At 43.4% G+C, this 21,719-nt stretch overlaps 1 protein-coding gene across 3 annotated transcripts in view; it reads left to right on the top strand.

Annotated features, from left to right (window-relative positions):
- Positions 1-21,719, top strand: part of LOC126242368 (sorting nexin-29) — a 182,883-nt gene that overhangs the window by 73,753 nt on the left and 87,411 nt on the right. For all 3 annotated transcript variants that reach the window (XM_049948083.1, XM_049948081.1, XM_049948082.1), the window contains 2 exons: positions 7,134-7,315; positions 7,481-7,596. In XM_049948083.1, coding sequence (XP_049804040.1) covers positions 7,134-7,315; positions 7,481-7,596 — 298 coding nt within the window. The remainder of the gene's footprint in view (positions 1-7,133; positions 7,316-7,480; positions 7,597-21,719) is intronic.

Raw genomic sequence — 21,719 nt, 5'->3', positions numbered from 1 at the left:
GGGGAGTTCGATGGCCATCAGAAGTGTTTGAACTCCGAAAAGTGTTCATGGAGCCATTCTGTAACAATTCTGAATGTGTGGGGTGTTGCATTGTCCTGCTGGAATTGCCCAAGTCTGTCGGAATGCACCATGGACACAAACGGATGCAGGTGGTCAGACAGGATGCTTATGTACGTGTCAGCTGTCACAGTCATATCTAAATGTATCATGGGTCTCATATCACTCCAGCTGCAAACGCCCCACCCCTTACAGAGATTCCACCAGCTGGGACAGTCCCCTGCTGACATGCAGGGTACATTCATTCATGAGGTTATCTCCATACCCATACACGTCCATCCACTCAATACAATTAGAAACAAGACACACATGACCAGGTAACAATTTTCCAGTTATCAACACTCTAGTATCGGTGTTCACTGGCCCAGGTGAGGTGTAAATCTTTGTGTTGTGCAGTCAAGGGCACACGAGTGGGCCTTCAGGTCCAAAAGCCCATATCAATTATGTTTCGTTGAATGATTCACACGCTGACACTTGTTGATGGCCCCCCAGGAGGTCCACAACTCTTTTGTGGATACGTGCGTAGCGAGCACGGGACCCCGAGCTAATGTGGCCCTCCTTCCTTTCCGGGCTGCATACCTTCCTTGCGCCTGAAACGCTGGAAGTTTGCCCAAGCCGATTGGACACTTTTTTCGTCTGTAGCGACATTCGATGACCGTCACTTTCCTAGCGTCGATGATGAGGTCACTCATATTACAGACATTATTCTTACAGCTGCGGAACGTTCAATACCACGCCCCTCCGAATTGCCCCAGCGCCCCCCAGTTCCTTGGTGGAACGAGGCATGCCGTGACGCAATACGTGAGCGGCGACGTGCTCTTCGCGTTTTCCGCCACCATCCTACTTTGGCCAACTGTATCCGCTATAAGCAGTCCCGTGCGTGATGCCGTCGCGTCATCCGCGATAGCAAGAAGACAAGCTGGAAATTCTTTACTAGCTCATTTAACACCTTCACTCCCTCCTCGGAAGTTTGGAGTTGGATTCGACGGTTATCTGGCGCGCCTAGTTTCTCCCCGGTCTCTGGGCTCACTGTCGCGCATGATACGTTAGTGGACCCCGTCGCAATTTCTAACTCATTGGGTCAACACTTTGCTGAGATTTCGAGCTCTTCAAATTACCTGCCAGCGTTTCTCCTGAAGAAACGTGCAGCAGAAGTGCAACCTCTTGCTTTCTCCTCTTAAAATCGCGAAAGCTATAATACTGTTTTCTCCATGCAGGAACTCCAGCATGCACTCTCTTCTTCTCGCTCCTCCGCCCCAGGACCGGATGGTATCCACATCCAAATGTTGCTACATTTATCAAACCATAGTCTGCGTTACTTCCTTCGCCTTCATAATCGAATTTGGACCAACAGTACTTTTCCCAGACGATGACTGGAAGCTATCGTCGTTCCTGTTCCGAAACCTGGAAAGTTCAAACATCTCCCCTCTAGCTATTGCCCCATTTCTCTCACGAGTAGTGTATGTAAGGTTTTGGAGCATATGGTGAATTGCCATTTAGCTTGGTGGCTGGAGTCCCGCAGTCTTTTAACACCTGCCCAATGCGGTTTCCGAAAGCATCGTTCTGCAGTTGACCATCTTGTTGCTCTCTCCACTTATATCATGAACAATTTTCTCCGGAAACGCCAAACAGTAGCAATATTTTTTGATCTGGAGAGAGCGTACGATACCTGTTGGAGGACAGGCATCCTCCACACACTGTTCTCTTGGGGCTTTCGAGGTCGGCTGCCACTTTATCTTCGCGAATTTATGGCAGAGCGCACATTCAGAGTGCGGGTGAATACTACTCTCTCCCGTACTTTCTCCCAAGAAAACGGGGTACACCAGGGCTCCGTGCTAAGTGTTGTACTGTTTGCCATTGCTACAAATCCAATTATGGACTGTCTCCTTCCCGATGTCTCGGGCTTCCTCTTTGTGCATGATTTTGCGATCTACTACAGCTCTCAACGGACCAGCCTTCTTGAATGAAGTCTTCAAGGATGTCTCGATGGCCTCCACTCTTGGAGCATCGAAACCGGCTTCAGCTTTTCTCCCAGTAAGACCGTTTGTGTTAATTTTTGGCGTCGTCAGGAGTTTCTTCCACCCTCTTTACATCTAGGACCTGTCAACCTTCCGTTTTCGGACGTCGCTAAATTCAAACTGTGCTGGTCCTCCCACGTTTCCTATCTTTCGGCTCGCTGTCTGCGATCCCTCAACACCCTCCGTGTCCTGAATGGTACCTCCTGGGGAGCGGTCCGAGTGGTCCTTCTCTGCCTCTATTGTGCCTTAGTGCACTCGAAATTGGACTATGGAAGCATAGTTTACTCCTCTGCTCGGCCGTCTATTCTTCGGCGTCTTGACTCTATCCACCACCGTGGATTACGTTTAGTGTCTGGAGCTTTTTACATGAGCCCTGTGGAAAGCCTTTATGGTGAGACTGCTAAACCTCCGCTGTCCAATTGGTGAGCAGTCCTTCTGAGTCGTTATGCTAGCCATCTGTCTTCCATGCCTGCTAATCCGGCCCATGACATTTTTTTCGACGCCTCCTTGGATGTAGGGTATGCAGGCCGCCCTTCCTCCCTACTACCACCGGGAGTCCGCTTCCGTCAACTGCTTCATTCTCTTTCCTTCCGCTTTCCTAAAACCTTCTTGACAACTTGGGGTACAGCACCGCCTTGGCTCCGTCCCCGGATCTGCCTGCTCCGTGACCTTTGTCAATTTCCCAAGGATGGTACCCCTTCACTTGTTTATCGTCGGGCATTTGCTGCTCTATGTGCACAAATGAAGGAAGCCACATTTATTTACACTGATGGCTCAAAAACATCGCTAGGTGTAGGGAGTGCCTATATTGTTGGCGACACCCCAAATCGATTTCGGCTTCCCGACCAGTGTTCGGTTTATACTGCGGAGCTTTACGCTGTTCTCAAAGCTGTTCAATACATCCGCCGCCATCAGCGGATACAGTATGTTATCTGTTCAGATTCTCTCAGCTCTCTCCTCAGTCTCCAAGCTCTCTACCCTGTCCACCCTCTGGTCCACCGGATTCAGGACTGCCTGCGCTTGCTCCACTTTGGGGGTGTCTCGGTGGCGTTCCTCTGGCTCCCAGGACACGTTGGTATCTGTGGAAATGAGGCGGCCGATATAGCGGCCAAGGCTGCAGTCTCTCTTCTTCGGCCAGCTATTTGATCGATTCCCTTTGCCGATCTACGGAGCGTTGTATGTCGTCGTGTTGTTCTTTTATGGCACGCACATTGGTCGACACTTCCCCATAATAAATTGTGGGACGTGGAAGCTTTTCCCTGTGCTTGGACCTCTTCCTCCCGAACGCGTCATTGGGAGGAGATAATTTTAACTAGACTCCAGATAGGGCATTGTCTTTTTAGCCATCAACATCTTTTAAGCAGCGATCCTCCCCCACTCTGTCCCCACTGCTCTCAGCTGTGGACGGTAAGACACCTTTTAATTGAGTGCCCCTATTTTACTCCATTACGCGCCCGTCTACAGCTGTCGCCTGATATGTCGTCCATTTTAGCAGATGACACGCGCTCGGCCGATCGCGTACTCGAGTTGATTAGTGCCAGTGAGATAATGTCAGTGTCAGTCATTTGAAGCTCTTTTTGGGGACAACCAACCCCTTTCTGTAGTGGATTTTTAAGCTTTCCTTCTGCTTTTAGTTTCTCCAATTTTTTGAGTTTCGTTCCCATTGCTGCTGGTTTCCATTTTCGTTTTTTACCATTTCCTAAGTCACAGACCGGGCGCTAATGACCATAGCAGTCTTGCGCCCATCCCCCCCCCCCCCCCAAAAAAAAAAAAAAAAAAATCCTTGTTGATGGCCCAACATTGAAATCTGCAGCAATTTGTGGAAGGGTTGCATCTCAGTCACGCCATCGTTGGTCCTTTTCATGCAGGATTTTTTTCCGGTTGCAGCGATGTTGAAGATTTGATGTTTTACCGGATTCCTGATATTCGCAATACACTCTTGGAATAGTTGATGGGAAAATAGGCATTGCCGACCACAGTGCTGTAGTCTGCCGGGTTACATATCTCTGTGTTTGAATATGCATGCCTATACCAGTTTCTTTGGTGCTTCAGTGTATATTCCATTCTCACCCAGTGTGTCACCCTCCCCTCTCCCCAATCACCCATACCACTCTTTGGTGAGTTTGTCGTTGGCTACCAGCCTGTGGAGCACATCTTCCCTTTCTGTGCTGAATGTCCATCCTCCTGCTGTTCTTTTTGTCCTCTCTTAGGGAATATTTTTTGGGTTTCTGATGGGAATGCATTCTGAAGTTTCGGTACCCCGGCATTAGAAAAGTCCCTCGTCTGCTCCCCCCCCCCCCCTCTCCCTCCACCTTTTCCCCTTCCTCGACATCGGTGTTTGAGATCCCTCTTAGTTTTGTCTTCCTCCATGTGTGCTCCTGAAGACACACAACCCTGGGTTGACAGGTATTGTTCACACTTAACCCCTGGTACAGGCCAGACCCTGGGGAAAGGGTGGGGTGGGAAGGGGGGGGGGGGGCGATTGCCTGAATTGTTACCTTCCCAATTGCCAATTTGTCCTTCTGTCTGGAGTTTGGGAAGCGTCAGCAATCACCTAAGGTGGGTGAGCCCCCCTGTGAGGGAGGGGGGCGGGGGAAGTCAGAAGGAGCGCACCAGAGATGCTTCCAATCATGGTGGATTTTTTTGCAATGATCCAACCTTCATCATCTCAGTCTACACCTGCTAAACATAAACAAAATGAGGCTGAAGATTCAACAACTCTCCCAGGTGCACATCAGTTCCTCGTGGTATCACATACCAAAGGAGGTCAATCTTTTGCTACAGTTAATCTGTTTATTATTCAGGAAGGTTTTGATGCAATTGCAGGCTTGGGAAATCCTGCTCTCACTTATGTAATGGGACTTTGCTTCTGGAGACCAATTGTGACTTTAACCTAACCTAACCTAACCTAACCTAACCTAATAAAGTCCAACAACTGCTTACATATCTGCTCCTCCAATGGAACTTTCATGGCATTAGATCAAACAAGAAGGAATTATGGCTGCTCTTGGAATCAGTGTCTGGTTGTTTTCTGCCTTCAAGAATCGAAATTGCATCATCGCAAGCATGTTGACCTCTTGCATTTCCTCCTGGTCCACTTTGGGCCCCCTCCCCAAGGATGGCATTCCATTTCATGGGGAGCCGCACTGTTCATTCAGGGTGTGCCCATAGCCAAGCCATCTCGTTTAACATCCACCTGCAAGCTCTTGCAGTCCACATTTTCCTTCCTCGTTTCACCTTTTCTCTGTGTAACATTTACATCACTCTGTCATTTGCTGTCACCAGGGCAGACTTCCTCCAGCTTATTGGTCAGCTGCCTCACCCCTTTTTGCTGTTTGGTGACTTTATGCCCACCATCCCTTTTGGGGCTGTTAAAACATCCTGTCAGAGAGGTTCACTCTTGGCTGACCTTTTCAGTCAACTCAATCTCACTTGTCTTAACACTGGAACACTCGTGTTGCTTTCAGACTCCCATTTGGCCTCTCGTTCTGCACTGCCCATTGTCCGTGTGGTTCATGCTCTCTGACACGTCCTAACAATGACCATTTCCTGTGCACTCGGGAGGATGACGGTTCAATCCTGCGTCTGGCCATCCTGATTTAGGTTTTCCGTGATTTCCCTAAATCGCTCCAGGCAAATGCTGGGATAGTTCCTTTGAAAGGGCATGGCCAACTCCCTTCCTCATCCTTCCCTAATCCGATGAGACCGATGACCTTGCTGCTAGTTGGATATTTCCTTTACAATTTCTTTTAACAATTTCACTCCATCTTCTGTCATGGGGGACAACCTCTGTCAGCTCTCTGGGACTAAGATTCATTCTCTGATTTCTGGTATGACTGCAGCAGATGATCTCCAATAACTTGGGCCACTATTTTGCTGATTTGGAGCACCACCCACTATCATCCCGCTTTCCTCCCTTGGAAATGAGTGAGGGAGGCTAAGGGATACTCTTCTCCTCTCAGAAGCTACAATGCTGCCTTCACTATGAGGGAGCCTGACTGTGCTCTCAACTAATCCCGATTTTCCACCCCAGTGCCAGAAATTGTTCACATTCAGATGTTACATTGTTCGCATTCAAATGTTCAGCACTTTTCTCTTGCAGGTAAGCACTCACTCCTTCATACATACAATCTCATTTGGACAGATGGCACATTTCCAAGGTGGTGGTGTGAAGCCATTTTCGTACCCATACCGAAGCCCAGTAAGGACAAACACCATACTTCTAGCTACCACCCCATTTCTCTCATCAGTTGTGTTTGCAAGATGATGGAATGTGTGATTCATGGCTGGCAGGTATGGTAGCTCGAGTCTTGGAATTAACTAACCACTGTGCAATGTGGATTCTGTGTGTGCCGTTCTGCAGTTGATCATCTCATCTCTTTGTCAATCAATGTCATGAACGGTTTTCTGCAAACATAACAGACTGCAGCTGTGTTCTGATTTAGACAAAGCATATGACACCTGCTGGAGTACTGGTATCCCCAACACTGTACATTTGCGGCTTCCGAGGCTGCCTGTCCCATTTCCTTCAGGAATTTTTGAAAGATAGTTTTCAAGGTACATATGGGTTTGGTCTTGTCTGACACCTTTATTCTTTTTACAGTAGTTCTTGTCTTGCGACTCATCAGTATCTCTTTATGACAAAATAATACACAGTTGTACAGCTATTTCTCACTATCAAAAGGGATAATAGTTTGGCTTTCACTGTATCTAACACAAGTAGGAACACATTCACCTACCAGACGTCAAAGTGGAACACAACATTTAGACTGTTCGTGTAATGTTTTATTTATATTAAAATGTGAGTGCTTTTTTATTGTGTTAATGCATATTTACTGTAAATGGTGTGTAATATTTTATGATGAATGTAAATTTGATCGGAGATATAATTATACCCTCCTACATCTTAAAAACCATTATTAATTTCATTTTGAACATAAAAATTGCTGAACACTAATTGCATTTTTGGGGATGGGAAGGACTTAAATACATTAGATCTTTATTATGTAGTTTATGCCCAACAAAAGATTCATTTTTTGCATTGTTGGATAAAAACAGTTACAGATGTTGAAAGTAAAAAGAAAAAAGATCAACGAAGACGAAAAAGGGTTCCAGCACAGATTGTAAACTTTGATGATGAACCGTCAGAAAGTGAAACTGCTGGATCTCCAGGAGACTCTGAATGCTCTACTGCACTGAAGGTATCCATTGAATCTGCTGAAACTGAAGAAAGACAGCAAGTAAGCATAATATCTTTTACATATGTAGTACTAAACCTAATGAATATTTTTCCTTATGCTGATATCTGAGATGGCTGTTACACCCAAGTGGTTTCGAGGCTGGTGATAAAACTTTTTGTGTCTTAGAAAAGCATAATATTGATCGATAAATTTGTCTATTTTCAGAATTTCTCTAGACTTGAGCAGGCGGCTGAGGAAGTTGGCGTGGATGCTGCTGCAGCCAGCCTGACGGCGTGTAGCAGACCATATGATCTCACACTGCCCCCCTCTGCTGGGAGAAGGTACCACTCATATGGGCAAACTGTCCGCAATTGTGTGTGAGCAGAGGATTTACTGTAGATAGCTGAGAGATAATCCTGCAGCTGCAATCCCTTTGAAGACAATATATCCCTCTGGAGTTCTCTGAAGCAACACCGCTGTCCTTTTGGTAATCTATCTCATAGCTACCTGTTCCATGTGCTGCCTCAGCAGCATATTCAGGTACTGAGTTATCCCAAGTAAATCCTGATCTTGCTGATAGATAGCTAATTCCAGTCTTGTGTGATTGCGCAGGGTAGTATGTGAAACAGTGATCATTCTTGCCATTGCCAATGGATGCAATATATACACACACATCAAAAAAAGTTTTGCACCACGTCAGTTCCCATAACTCATGAAGATGGATGTTGACTGTGGATATTATATCGCAGGCACAGTCCCTTTGAATGTTCAGAGATGTCATTAAACTCACTCAAAGATGTAAACAACCATGCTTGAACAGCACCTATTAGATGGAGGGCGTCCAACAACCAATCAGTTCCAGTCATTCCACAAGGAAGGAGGTACATGGCTTGTGTTGTCTGTAGTTCAACCATGCCTAGACAGTCAATACCACAGTTTGATCGTGTCCACATTGTTAATTTGTCCAGGAAGGGCTTCCAAAAAGGGAACTGTCCAGGCATCTTGGAGTGAACCAAAGCGATGTTGTTCAGACATGGAGGAGATACAGAGGGACAGGAACTGTCAATGAGATGCCTTGCTCAGGCCGCCCAGGGGCTACTACTGCAGTGGATGACCGCTACCTACTGATTATGGCTCGGGGGAACCCTGACAGCAACGCCACCATATTGAATAATGCTTTTCGTGCTGCCACAGGACGTCGTATTACAACTCAAACTGTGCATAATAGGCTGCATGATGCGAAACTTCACTCCCGACGTCCATGGCGAGGTCCATCTTTGCAACCACGACACCATGCAGCGCGGTACGGATGGACCCAACAATGTGCTGAATGGACCACACAGGATTGGCATCATGTTCTCTTCAACAATCGTCAGAGACGTGTTTGGAGGCAACCCAGTTTGTCTGAACGCCTTAGACACACTGTCCAGCGAGTGCAGCAAGGTGGAGGTGGCTTTATGTGGGGCCGACGTATGCTACTGCTACTGGTGGTCATGGAAGGCACTGTAACTGCTTACGATATGTGAATGCCATCCTCCGACCAATAGTGCAACCATATCACAAGCATATTGGCGAGGCATTCGTCTTCATGGACGACAATTCGCGCCCCCTATTGTGTATGTCTTCTGAATGACTTCCTTCAGGATAGTGACATCGCTTGACTAGAGTGGCCAGCATGTTCTCCAGACATGAACCCTATCGAACATGTCTGCGATAGATTGAAAAGGGCTATTTATGGACGATGTGACCCACCAACTGCTCTGAGCGATCTACGCTGAATCGCCGTTAAGGAGTGCGACAATGTGGGCCAACAGTGCCTTGATGAACTTGTTGGTAGTATGCTACAACGAATCCAGACATGCATCAATGCAAGAGGATGTGCTACTGGGTATTAGAGGTACCAGTGTGTACAGCAGTCTGGACCACCACCTCTGAAGGTCTTGTTGTATCGTGATACAACATGCAATGTAATTTTCATGAGCAATAAAAAGGACAGAAATGATGATTATGTTGATCTCTATTCGAATTTTCTGTACAGGTTCTGGAACTCTCGGAACCGAGGTGATGCAAAACTTTTTTTGATGTGTGTACATGTCATCACAGAACACACTATAATAAAAGTATTGATGACAGTTATTGAATTTTTCCCTCGGAACTTGGTAGAGCATAGTTACGAAAAGAAGGTAAAAACCACCTTTGTTAATGTTTCGCAACATTTTTGATGACAAATTTGTATTCGGTTTATTAGTCATGCTTCACCCAACAGCAAAATCTGGGGAATCACTATGTAATTAATTTCCACACGTTCCCCCAAAAATGGTAAAAATATCCAAAAGCTTGTTTCTAACCAAATGAGAATTGTTTTGCGGCATCAGTAAGCCTCTCTGCTTTTTGCCAGCAACAGTACTCAAGAGGCTCGTATAGTCCTCAAAGTTCTGCTGAAGTGGTTCTCTTTAAATAAACTTGGTGTTAAAAATGTATATAAAGTCAGATAAACAAAAGTGAAGAAAGGCAGTGATTCACTTGTAGCTGATTAATGTGCAGTCCAGAGGCAAGCAGAACAGTAGGGAGACTTCTCTAGCTTTCATGCTACTGCTCTGTTTCCAGTTTAAGTACTGTGATCGGCTGCAAGTGGGTGCATGCCATTATTCACTTTTATTGTATCCAACCTGGAATTTCCATTATTGTTGTACACTAGTAAGTTTGTAGATTTTGTAAGATATGTCATGCTCCTTGTGCAAATCTTGGATAATAATCTTGGCAAAAGTCTGCTTTTGCTTATACAGGGTGGTCCATTGATAGTGACCGGGCCAAATATCTCACAAAATAAGCAGAAATGAAAAACTACAAAGAACGAAACTCATCTAGCTTGAAGGGGGAAACCAGATGGCGCTATGGTTGGCCAGCTAGATAGCGCTGCCATAGGTCAAACGGATATCAACTGCATTTTTTAAAATAGGAACCCCCATTTTTTATTACATATTTGTGTAGTACATAAAGAAATATGAATGTTTTAGTTGGACCACTTTTTTCGCTTTGTGATAGATGGCACTGTAATAGTCACAAACGTGTAAGTACGTGGTATCACGTAACATTCCGCCAGTGCGGACGGCATTTGCTTCGTGATACATTACCCGTGTTAAAATGGACCATTTATCAATTGCAGAAAAGGTCAATATCATGTTGATGTATGGCTATTGTGATCAGAATGCCAAACGGGCGTGTGCAATATATGCTGTTTGGTATCCTGGACCACATCATCCAAGTGTCCAGACCATTTGCTGGATAGTTATGTTATTTAAGGAAACAGGAAGTGTTCAGCTACATGTGGAACATCAACCACGACCTGCAACAAATGATGCCCAAGCAGGTGTTTTAGCTGCTGTCGCAGCTAATCTGCACATCTGTAGCAGACAAGTTGCCCAAGAATCGGGAATCTCAAAAACGTCGGTGTTGAGAATGCTACATCAACATCGATGACACCCATAGCATATTTCTATGCACCAGGAATTCCATGGCGATGACTTTGAACGTCGCGTACTGTTCTGCCACTGGGCACAAGTGAAATTATGGGACGATGACAGATTTTTTGCACTCGTTCTATTCAGCGACGAAGCATCATTTGCCAACAGTGGCAACGTAAACCGGCATAATATGCACTATTGGGCAACGGAAAATCCACGATGGATGCGACAAGTGGAACATCAGCGACCTTGGCGGGTTACTGTATGGTGCGGCATTATGGGAGGAAGGATAATTGGCCCCCATTTTATCGATGGCAATCTAAATGGTGCAATGTATGCTGATTTCCTATGTAATGTTCTACCGATGTTACTGCAAGATGTTTCACTGGGTGACAGAATGGCGATGTCGTTCCAACATGATGGATGTCCGGCACATAGCTCGCGTGCGATTGAAGCAGTGTTAAATAACATATTTCATGGCGGGTGGATTGTTCGTCAAAGCATGGCCCGCACGTTCAACGGATCTGACGTCCCTGGAGCTTTTCGCAATCGTGATCCACTGACAATGCCTGACAACATGCATCAGCGCATTGTCAATACATGTGCAAACATTACGGAAGGCGAACTACTCGCTGTTGAGAGGAATGTCGTTACAGATATTGCCAAATGCATTGAGGTTGACGGACATCATTTTGAGCATTTATTGCATTGATGTGGTATTTACAGGTAATCATGCTGTAACAGCATGTGTTCTCAGAAATGATAAGTTCACAAAGGTACATGTATCACATTGGAACAACTGAAATAAAATGTTCAAATGTACCTACGTTCTGTATTTTAATTTTAAAAAACCTACCTGTTACCAACTGTTCGTCTAAAATTGTGAGCCATATGTTTGTGACTATTACAGCGCCATCTGTCACAAAGCGAAAAAAGTGGTCCAGCTAAAACATTCATATTTCTTTATGTACTACACGAATATGTAATAAAAAATGGGGGTTTCCTATTTAAAAAACCGCAGTTGATATCCGTTTGACCTATGGCAGCACCATCTAGCAGGCCAACTATAGCGCCATCTTGTTTCCCCCTTCAAGCTAGACAAGTTTCGTTCTTTGTAGTTTTTCGTTTGACACTTATGTCGTGAGATATTTGGCCCGGTCACGATCAATGGACCACCCTGTACATGTGACAAGCTTAATTTGCCCTTGTTTAGAAATATGTGACAAGCTTTCTGATTGCATTTTATTAAGTATTTTATATCATTGTTTCTAGTTTTCAGTTCTCTTTTGCATTTACATAATGCCTTCTTCCCAATAACTTCATTATGTGTTTTTATCAAAAGATTTTTAATATTATTCCTTTAGAGTTTAACACTTTCGCTATTGAGAACTGTTTGTGGGTATTTACTCTCTTTCTTGTAATATAATTATACTTTCTTGTAGCAATAAATAAACTTTATACCTCATGTTCCTTGCTTTCATAGTGTTGTCTGATATTTTCCTTATCATTGTCAAAACTTTAAATCTTTAAGTTGCAATTTAATGGTGACTATCAGTGTCAAGGTGCCTCTGAAATAGAAGTATTAATTGCGGTATTACATAAACAATCAGTGAACCAAGGGCCCATGATCATGAGATAGTTAATTTAGGATGTTCATCCTTCTTATTGGTAATGTGTTTGAGCAGTGTGATAACAAGACTCCCTAGACATATGCAATTGATTTTTGTACTGAAGTTCATAGCCAAATGAAGAGTTGGAAATGGACAAACGGGGTACCAAATTGATCAGTATGAGGATTAGTTTGGGGGGGGGGGGGGAGGAGAAGAGAGAGAGAGAGAAAATCAGGCAACTGTCTTGTGAAACTATTGGTCTAAAAGTTAGAAATAAAATAGACTAGATGAACATTTTAAAAGCGTTTGGCTGATGCTCGATGTCATGTACAGCAAATGAGGTGCTGACTGAAAATTCTAAGTTAAACATTGCACCTTTAAATCCTTAATCAGCTCTTCATTTGCTGTTCACAATTTCGAGCATCATTCAGAAGCTTTTCAGATGTTTCTCTAATGTTTTTCGTTTTGTACTTTCAGAGACTTTATTTTAAAAAATTTGATTTTTTTCTGAAAAATTGTTTCCTTTTAATGAAGGGTTTATAAGCTTAAGTTTCTTGAGATTTAGTAAAGCTATTAACTTTACAACGTGGCTTTCTCCTTCTCCTCCTCCTCTCTCTCTCTCTCTCTCTCTCTCTCTCTCTCTCTCTCTCACACACACACACACACACACACACACAGCGCAAGCTCAGCTGCGCACACGTGAACACTGTGTGTAGCTGCCAAGGGTGGACTGTGAGCAACTACACATCTTGGGAAAATTAGTCTGAGTGTTGGGGGCAAGGAGGAGGCTGGGCGGGTAGGGGGAAGGACAGCAGGGTAGGAGTGGGGAATGCTCAAGTGCTACTTGAGGGAGCATACAGGGATGTGGTGAGAACAAGACAGAGTGGCTTATTGGGGGTGAAGCATGTGCGGGAGTGGGGGGGTTGGGGGGGGGGGTGGAAAAGGAGAGAAGTAAAAATATTGTTGGTGTTTGGTGGAGTAAAATGCCGTGTAGTACTGGGGTGGGAGCAGGGAAGAAGATAGTGGGAGAAAGACAGTGACTAATGAAGATTGAGGCTTGGGGGGGGGGGGGGGAGGAGAGACACACAGACAGACACATTGCAATTCAGAAAAGCTGATGTTGGTAGGAAGGATCCAGAATCACTGATTCACAGCTTATGCCATCTAGATCCTTCGTACAAACACCAGCTTTTCTTAACTGTGCAGATGGAACCTCTCCCTCCAACATACCCTACATTCCCGTAACCTTCATTACTTTTTTCCACTCCCCCCCCCCCCCCCCCCCCCCCCTCCTCCCATGCACCCGCCCAACTTCATAACTGCACTTTCAGCCTTTTCATATGGATCTTTCTATGAGTGAGCAGTTGCATATGAGTGCTAGGTATGGAGCTATTGTATCAGCATACTCTGTAAGAAACTTCACTGGTATACAATCTTGACTGGAGGCCTTGCCATTATTGATTTAAGATGCTGTGCTGTACTGAGAGTATCTACTTCTAACAATGAAGGGAAAGATACATTGCTACTTACTGTAAAGAAGGCACACAAGGTTGGAGTCAGGCACAGTTAAGACATTCACATGTAGCTTTAGGCCACAGCCTTCATCAGTAAAGAGAGACACATGCACACGAAGGCTGTGGCCCAAAGCAACATGTGAATAGCTTTTAATAGTGTCTGTCTGCAACTTGACATCTCTTCTTTACGGTAAGTAGCAATCTATCTTTTCCTACGTTGTTGATATTCCTACATGGAGTTTCCATTGTTTGATTGTATCTACTTCTACATTACTCATGTTGGCAGTTGTTCATGATTTGAATTGTGGAATATTTACTTTTGTCGTCTTTTGTAAACAAATTTTGGAAAAGATGTTAGTAGCTCTGCTGTAGTGTTACCGTTATTACTAGCATCACTGATGTTTTTGCGCACTGAAGATATTGATTGTGTCTTGCCACTGGTGTAATACACATATGACCAGAAGCTCTTTGGTTTCTCTGCCAGATTTCAAGACAATTTTGAAACATAAGCATCTCACATTGAACTTCAGGCTAAATTCTGAGCTTCTGTTAAGCATTGCCAATCTTGGGGATTTTGTGTTCTTATAATTTGGCCCACTTTTTTCCATTGATTGTGCAGCAACGTTCTGACCTCTTTTGTGTGTCTTGGGGGATCAGTACCATCTCTTATTGATTTGATATGTATCTCTCAATTGCCATTGATACTCTTTCTTTTAATTGACTTGACATCTGGTCTATGCTTACATAATCAGATTGGAAGGAGTGGAGACAATCTCATAGGAAGGCGTGAAACAAATTTTTACTTTTACATTGTGTGAATCTGCAGAGGATATTAAATGTATCTGTGGTATTGAGCTGTGTGGCATGATCTTTGGCCCCAAAACATGATGTACACTCCTGGAAATGGAAAAAAGAACACATTGACACCGGTGTGTGAGACCCACCATACTTGCTCCGGACACTGCGAGAGGGCTGTACAAGCAATGATCACACGCACGGCACAGCAGACACACCAGGAACCGCGGTGTTGGCCGTCGAATGGCGCTAGCTGTGCAGCATTTGTGCACCGCCGCCGTCAGTGTCAGCCAGTTTGCCGTGGCATACGGAGCTCTACCGCAGTCTTTAACACTGGTAGCATGCCGCGACAGCGTGGACGTGAACCGTATGTGCAGTTGACGGACTTTGAGCGAGGGCGTATAGTGGGCATGCGGGAGGCCGGGTGGACGTACCGCCGAATTGCTCAACACGTGGGGCGTGAGGTCTCCACAGTACATCGATGTTGTCGCCAGTGGTCGGCGGAAGGTGCACGTGCCCGTCGACCTGGGACCGGACCGCAGCGACGCACGGATGCACGCCAAGACCGTAGGATCCTACGCAGTGCCGTAGGGGACCGCACCGCCACTTCCCAGCAAATTAGGGACACTGTTGCTCCTGGGGTATCGGCGAGGACCATTCGCAACCGTCTCCATGAAGCTGGGCTACGGTCCCGCACACAGTTAGGCAGTCTTCCGCTCACGCCCCAACATTGTGCAGCCCGCCTCCAGCGGTGTCGCGACAGGCGTGAATGGAGGGACGAATGGAGACGTGTCGTCTTCAGCGATGAGAGTCACTTCTGCCTTGGTGCCAATGATGGTCGTATGCGTGTTTGGCGCCGTGCAGGCGAGCGCCACAATCAGGACTGCATACGACCGAGGCACACAGGGCCAACACCCGGCATCATGGTGTGGGGAGCGATCTCCTACACTGGCCGTACACCACTGGTGATCGTCGAGGGGACACTGAATAGTGCACGGTACATCCAAACCGTCATCGAACCCATCGTTCTACCATTCCTAGACCGGCAAGGGAACTTGCTGTTCCAACAGGACAATGCACGTCCGCATGTATCCCGTGCCACCCAACGTGCTCTAGAAGGTGTAAGTCAACTACCCTGGCCAGCAAGATCTCCTGATCTGTCCCCCATTGAGCATGTTTGGGACTGGATGAAGCGTCGTCTCACGCGGTCTGCACGTCCAGCACGAACGCTGGTCCAACTGAGGCGCCAGGTGGAAATGGCATGGCAAGCCGTTCCACAGGACTACATCCAGCATCTCTACGATCGTCTCCATGGGAGAAGAGCAGCCTGCATTGCTGCGAAAGGTGGATATACACTGTACTAGTGCCAACATTGTGCATGCTCTGTTGCCTGTGTCTATGTGCCTGTGGTTCTGTCAGTGTGATCATGTGATGTATCTGACCCCAGGAATGTGCCAATAAAGTTTCCCCTTCCTGGGACAATGAATTCACGGTGTTCTTATTTCAATTTCCAGGAGTGTATTTGATGCATTGAGCAATGCAAATCCCATTGTGCTTCATACTTTCAAAGTATTCAAAGACAATTAATTACAGGAAAGAAATACAAACATGTCATTTTCAGATGCCTCTCATTATAACCCCCACCTGTAGCAGTAGTAGCGGGTACCTTACACCCACAGTATTTTTATGCAAATAACGAGTCATTATATACCAAATTTAGAGTAGCTTCAGGTATTCCTGTGTTGTGCTTTTGTCATGCCTTTTTCATACCAAATACTTAGCCATATGGATGCTTGGTATGTCTTGCCGCCACAGCAAATCATTCCAGACAGCTAGTGATATGTGTGCGGAAGAAATTCTTTCATATGTTACAGAAAGATTCTGATATGTCACTGTCTTTGCACTACTCCTCTCGTCTGTAGGGGTGAGATATCACCATGTCTTGTCAGCAGTAAGTCTAGCCAACCCAGAAAATCTTGATTTGATATTAACATTGTTTGTTGTTGAATATTTTTACACATAAAGTCTTCTTACCCGTCACCTGGGTGGGTGGTAGTGGGTCTCTGCCCCCACAGAAACCTTCATGGGCATGAGCACAGCAGCTCAGTTTCATCATAATCAGATGACTGGTATATAAGATAGAAAAATAAATATTCATTTTTTATATATTAGTTGTTATTTGTTTATGCAATTGTTCATAGAACATGAGTCTTCCTGTCAGGCATTTTCTTGTATGGGGTGGAGCACGATAAACCTAACCTAACCTAACCTAACAAACTGCTGATTCGGGAATGAAATTAAAAAATAGTAAACACTTAGAAACTTCTTTTTTATTTTTCTCATATTGGACAATAATGGAAGTTTCTAATTACATGTTTAAACAGTATATCTGGCAAATGTTTATCTACATGATCCACACACTGCCGGAGTCGTTTTCTGAAATTCCCATGCACTGTTTCAAGCTGTCTTCAGTTATTCTTGCAATTTCAGCCTCAGTTTTTGTTCTGTAGGTCTTCCAAGGTGTTGGGACAGTTGTAATACAGCTTTGACTTCAGGTAACTCCAGAGAAAAAAATTGCATGGGTCTAAGTCCGGTGATCATGCGGGCCAGTTGAGATCCCCCATCAGAGAGATAAGCCTTCCAGGAAATGTATGCCTCAAAAAAATTCATGGTAATGCCCATTGCGTGTGTGCAGTGGCCCTGTCTTGTTGAAAGCAGGTATCCTGTAGTTACATTGCCTCTAAAGCCAGCTGAAAAAACTCTTGCAGCATAGTTAAGTAATGATCTGAATTCAGTTGCAGCATGATTATTTTCCTGGAAATGATTATTTTCCTGGAAAAAGTAAGGACCAATGATACCATATTCATGATATGGCACACCACACAATGACGCGGTCTGAGTGCAGGAGTCCCTGGTGGCTTTGCCTGGGGATCATGTCACTCCAGTACCGAATATTCTGTTTGTGTAATAACCCACTGAGGTGAAAATACGCCTCATCAGAAAAGAACACATTTGTGTCACCGGGTACGGTTGCAGGCAGGTCTTAACAAGATGTTCTTCATGCTACATAATCCTGTACTGACAATTGTTGAATGAAACACATTTTATACAGGTGAAAATTCAGTTCATTTGAAGAATCTGATGGAGAGAATGTCTTGAAATGCCAAGAGCAAGTGCACGTTTCCAAGCTGAGCATTTTGGAAACTGCAGTGCTGCTGCTGTAACTTGTTTAACGTTTTGTGATGTTGTAGCGCTTCTCCCAGATCGCCTTCATACAGAAGACACATGCCCTGTTGCTCTGAATGTGTTTACCCAATTTAAAATTGATTGCCATCCATGAACATGTCCGCATGGGGGTTTTGCAAATCGCAAATGAAAAGCACGCTGCACTGCTATGATAGAGTGGGAATTCGAGCAATACGCTTCAACACAAAATGAGCACTTCTCATGTGTCCAATGCATTATCGCAATTGTACACCAATTGAATACAAACCTCCAGTTGGTCACTATAAATCATGCCCACTCTCCCCTCTATTTGACCAACGGTGCCCCCACAACATGAATTCTAAAAAAGCAATTTACCACACTCCACCCTACGTGCTCACAGTAAGAGCCCCTTAATCAGATTTAAATTTTAACGCTGTAGTTAAGTCGTAGAAGAAATCATAAGATTTCGACTTCGTCTTGAGTCAGCAATCCTGTGCTGAAGCAGACCCTTAGTCTGTGGTACTCTGTTGTGTAATAGGAGGTAATCTCATAAGGTCAGTATTGCTGTGGGCTTTTAACCACATATCAAAGCAGTGTTAATTATCCTTTCAAATGTCTACATTGTGGGTGAGGGATTTTGCAGTCCACATAGCAAAATTTAAAATTTTAATGTGAAAATACTGGAAGGAGTGAAGCAGGTTTGCAATGAGATGATATATCTCCATTTTTTATATATGAGGGGTTCAAAGCAAAAGTGAACAAAGACCACATTTTACTCTTTGAAGAAAAAGTTATATAATGTTAGAGTAATATGTTTAAATGCAAATCAAGTAAACATTATTTTTTTTTACAGTGAAAGAGAACAAATACAAGCTACAGATAACTTACAGGGATGCATTCCTGAAATTTATTTGAACATTGTATATGCCAGGGGAATCTCGGGTCTCAAGTAAGAGATAATCTAGAATACAATGTACACAGAGATTTTCAGTAATTAAAGATCTTTCTTACAGTTTACTGGACATGGTTCACTAATGCACGAAAACGTTTTCACTTCTGACTGTAGGTATAATGAAACCTGCATCCTGTTTCTTCCCAGATTTTAATCTGTCCTCATAAATATTTTTCTTCTAATTAATTACACAAACTGCAGGCCTACAAGCAAGTTTACATAACATTGAGGCAAACACCATTTCATCTAACAAATCATTGTGTTCATGAAAATCTTGCTGTTCCTCTTGTGGTCTTCCTCTTCTGCAGTTAGAAAATTCTTTTACAGCATGTCCTCCTTTTAATTTTTAACTGACCTCTGATTCTTGTAAAATTGTTCCTGATTGTCACTGGGAAGTGAGTTTAGTTTATTTCCTTTCTTCTTCTTCTACATATAACATACCTCATTGAATTGCACAAAATCAGTCACTTTAAACCTCATTGTAAAAGCTAGGCTCTTTTCATACTTCTTTCATCAAATTTTTAACCAATTTACTTCATACCCATCAGTAGCTTATTTTCTCTTTGTAACTGCCTGTTCTAATGATTTTGCACTTGTCAAATTTTCTCTGTTCATTACATTTGACTTCCAAATTTGGTGCATGGCTTTTTGAGGATTTTGCAATATTGAACCAATCCTCTGGGCCGTAGATATATTGCATCTTACTTGCAGCTTTCTCTGTTAGACCGAAGTCAACATCATTTTGTAAAAATAAGTAATCGTAAATGATCCAGCGTTATAAATTTGTGGTCAGTTATTTCCACCTGCTTTTTTGTATTGAGTAGTTTTAATAGGTGAGAGCCATCTTAATTTTTAAGTTCTGTCCAGAACATGCATCAGGGTAAAGATGCATACGGTTTTAAATGCATTCTGGCAGCTGGCTGTTTCTTGAGATCCTTTTCATCATCCTGTTTCATCCCATGTATACATAAAGGCCATGGATTGATTGAAAGCATGTCAGAATTTTATACATACACATTTCTTTCATAGTACACTTACTTATAGATAGTTAATGGAATGACAAAGCCCTCTGGAAATCGGATGCAGCCTGATACATTTCATGCCATGCAGTTTCTTTATCAGATTGCATTGAGTGTCTTGTACCAGCCTGATTAAATGCAGGTCTTTTTCAGCTTTAAAAGCTTTAACGTTATTACATTAACTAGAAATTTTCATTTCTAATTAGTCACATGGTCGTCAAGTATCTGTATATGGTGGTTTGAAATACAAATTAAATTTTGTACTGACAACTCAGTAACAGAACCTTTGTTTCATTGGGTCTCATTTTTATGTTGGCATTTTGCTATGTACAAGTAATAAATTTTATGTATGTTAAGATAAGGATTTGGGCATTTTCATCCAGAGTTCTCCCTTTTTTGCGAGTAATGACTCTGATAAGCAGGAAAAGATTGTATGATGTTCATAACATCACTGCCATCAGTTTTATTCACAGAGATGTTTATCCCATAGCTATCTGTCGCAGTAAATACGTCTGTTTTTGTCAGACCTCTCTATAGCCTTCCACAACTTATTTGGAATGTAGCCAGAAAAAATGTGTTGCACACTTTCATTAGAAATCCTGATAAATTACTTGCTTTTATTTTAATATAATAGAGGGAAACATTCCACGTGGGAAAAATATATCTAAAAACAAAGATGATGTGACTTACCAAACGAAAGCGCTGGCAGGTCGATAGACACACAAACAAACACAAACATACACACAAAATTCAAGCTTTCGCAACAAACTGTTGCCTCGTCAGGAAAGAGGGAAGGAGAGGGAAAGACGAAAGGATGTGGGTTTTAAGGGAGAGGGTAAGGAGTCATTCCAATCCCGGGAGCGGAAAGACTTACCTTAGGGGGAAAAAAAAGGACGGGTATACACTCGCTCTCGCGCGCGCGCGCACACACACACATATCCATCCACACGTAGTGTATACACGACTGTTTCTGAGATAACTGTGGTCAAAGTTTCTGAGCTACTTTGTGTGCCTTTGTAGTAAGTAAACAGTTGAACAGAAGCAATGGGGCACAATGGCTAGTGTCATGGATTCTCACTTTTGCGCTCCATGTTCAGAAACTGAATTATCAATTTCATTTATGTTTTTCATCTTTCTACACATGTCCAAAGGAGATTACTACAAGAATATTTTCCAGTGTATACTGAAATAATGTTATCTGTGTTTATCTACTAATTGTATGTCTTTTGAATGAATTAAAAAATAAATGAACAAGAAAATTATTTGAAAATGTTTTCAGTAAAATTACTGTAGTGTATCTTTATTCACAATTAACTGCAGGTGCCAGTTTTCGGAAAAGCTACCTGTTATGCAAGATTTTCCACAAAATTATTCGCAAAGCATGAAATCTTCAGCTAAGTTAATGAAGTTTCCCGAGTGAGATTCATATGAAGAAGTGTTAATGTAGTAAACTTGTCTTCATGTGATGCTCGAGGTGTTCAGAATCTCTCTGTTCCAAATGTTTCTATGATTGGTCTCATCTAAACTTTCCTGAAAAATAAATATGACTAAAATATAAAATTTAATCTAAGAATTAATACAAGAACATGAGGATTTAAAGTTTGTAACCCTGAAAATACCATATACATATAGTATGTAATAAATGACAGTTATTATGAAACTAATTTGTAATTTTAAAATTAATCTAACACCCTTGTATCCTCTAACTAGATAATAAACATTCTTGTTGGGGTAACCTTCTACGTACATGGGCAGGTAAAGGAAAAAAAAATAATAATAAAACATTAATCAGGTTTCAAACAAGACTCTCAGAAATGATAGGCCTCTACACTAGCCACTGAGTCCCCATTGTGGCTGAGACTGTCATGCAGCAAAAATGTATTAAATTATGTCAAAAACTTTG

The sequence above is a fragment of the Schistocerca nitens genome, chromosome 1 (assembly GCF_023898315.1).
Source record: "Schistocerca nitens isolate TAMUIC-IGC-003100 chromosome 1, iqSchNite1.1, whole genome shotgun sequence".
Lineage (NCBI taxonomy): Eukaryota > Metazoa > Arthropoda > Insecta > Orthoptera > Acrididae > Schistocerca > Schistocerca nitens.
Note: the sequence above shows the minus strand (reverse complement) of the source record. Positions and strands in the feature narration are given on the sequence as shown.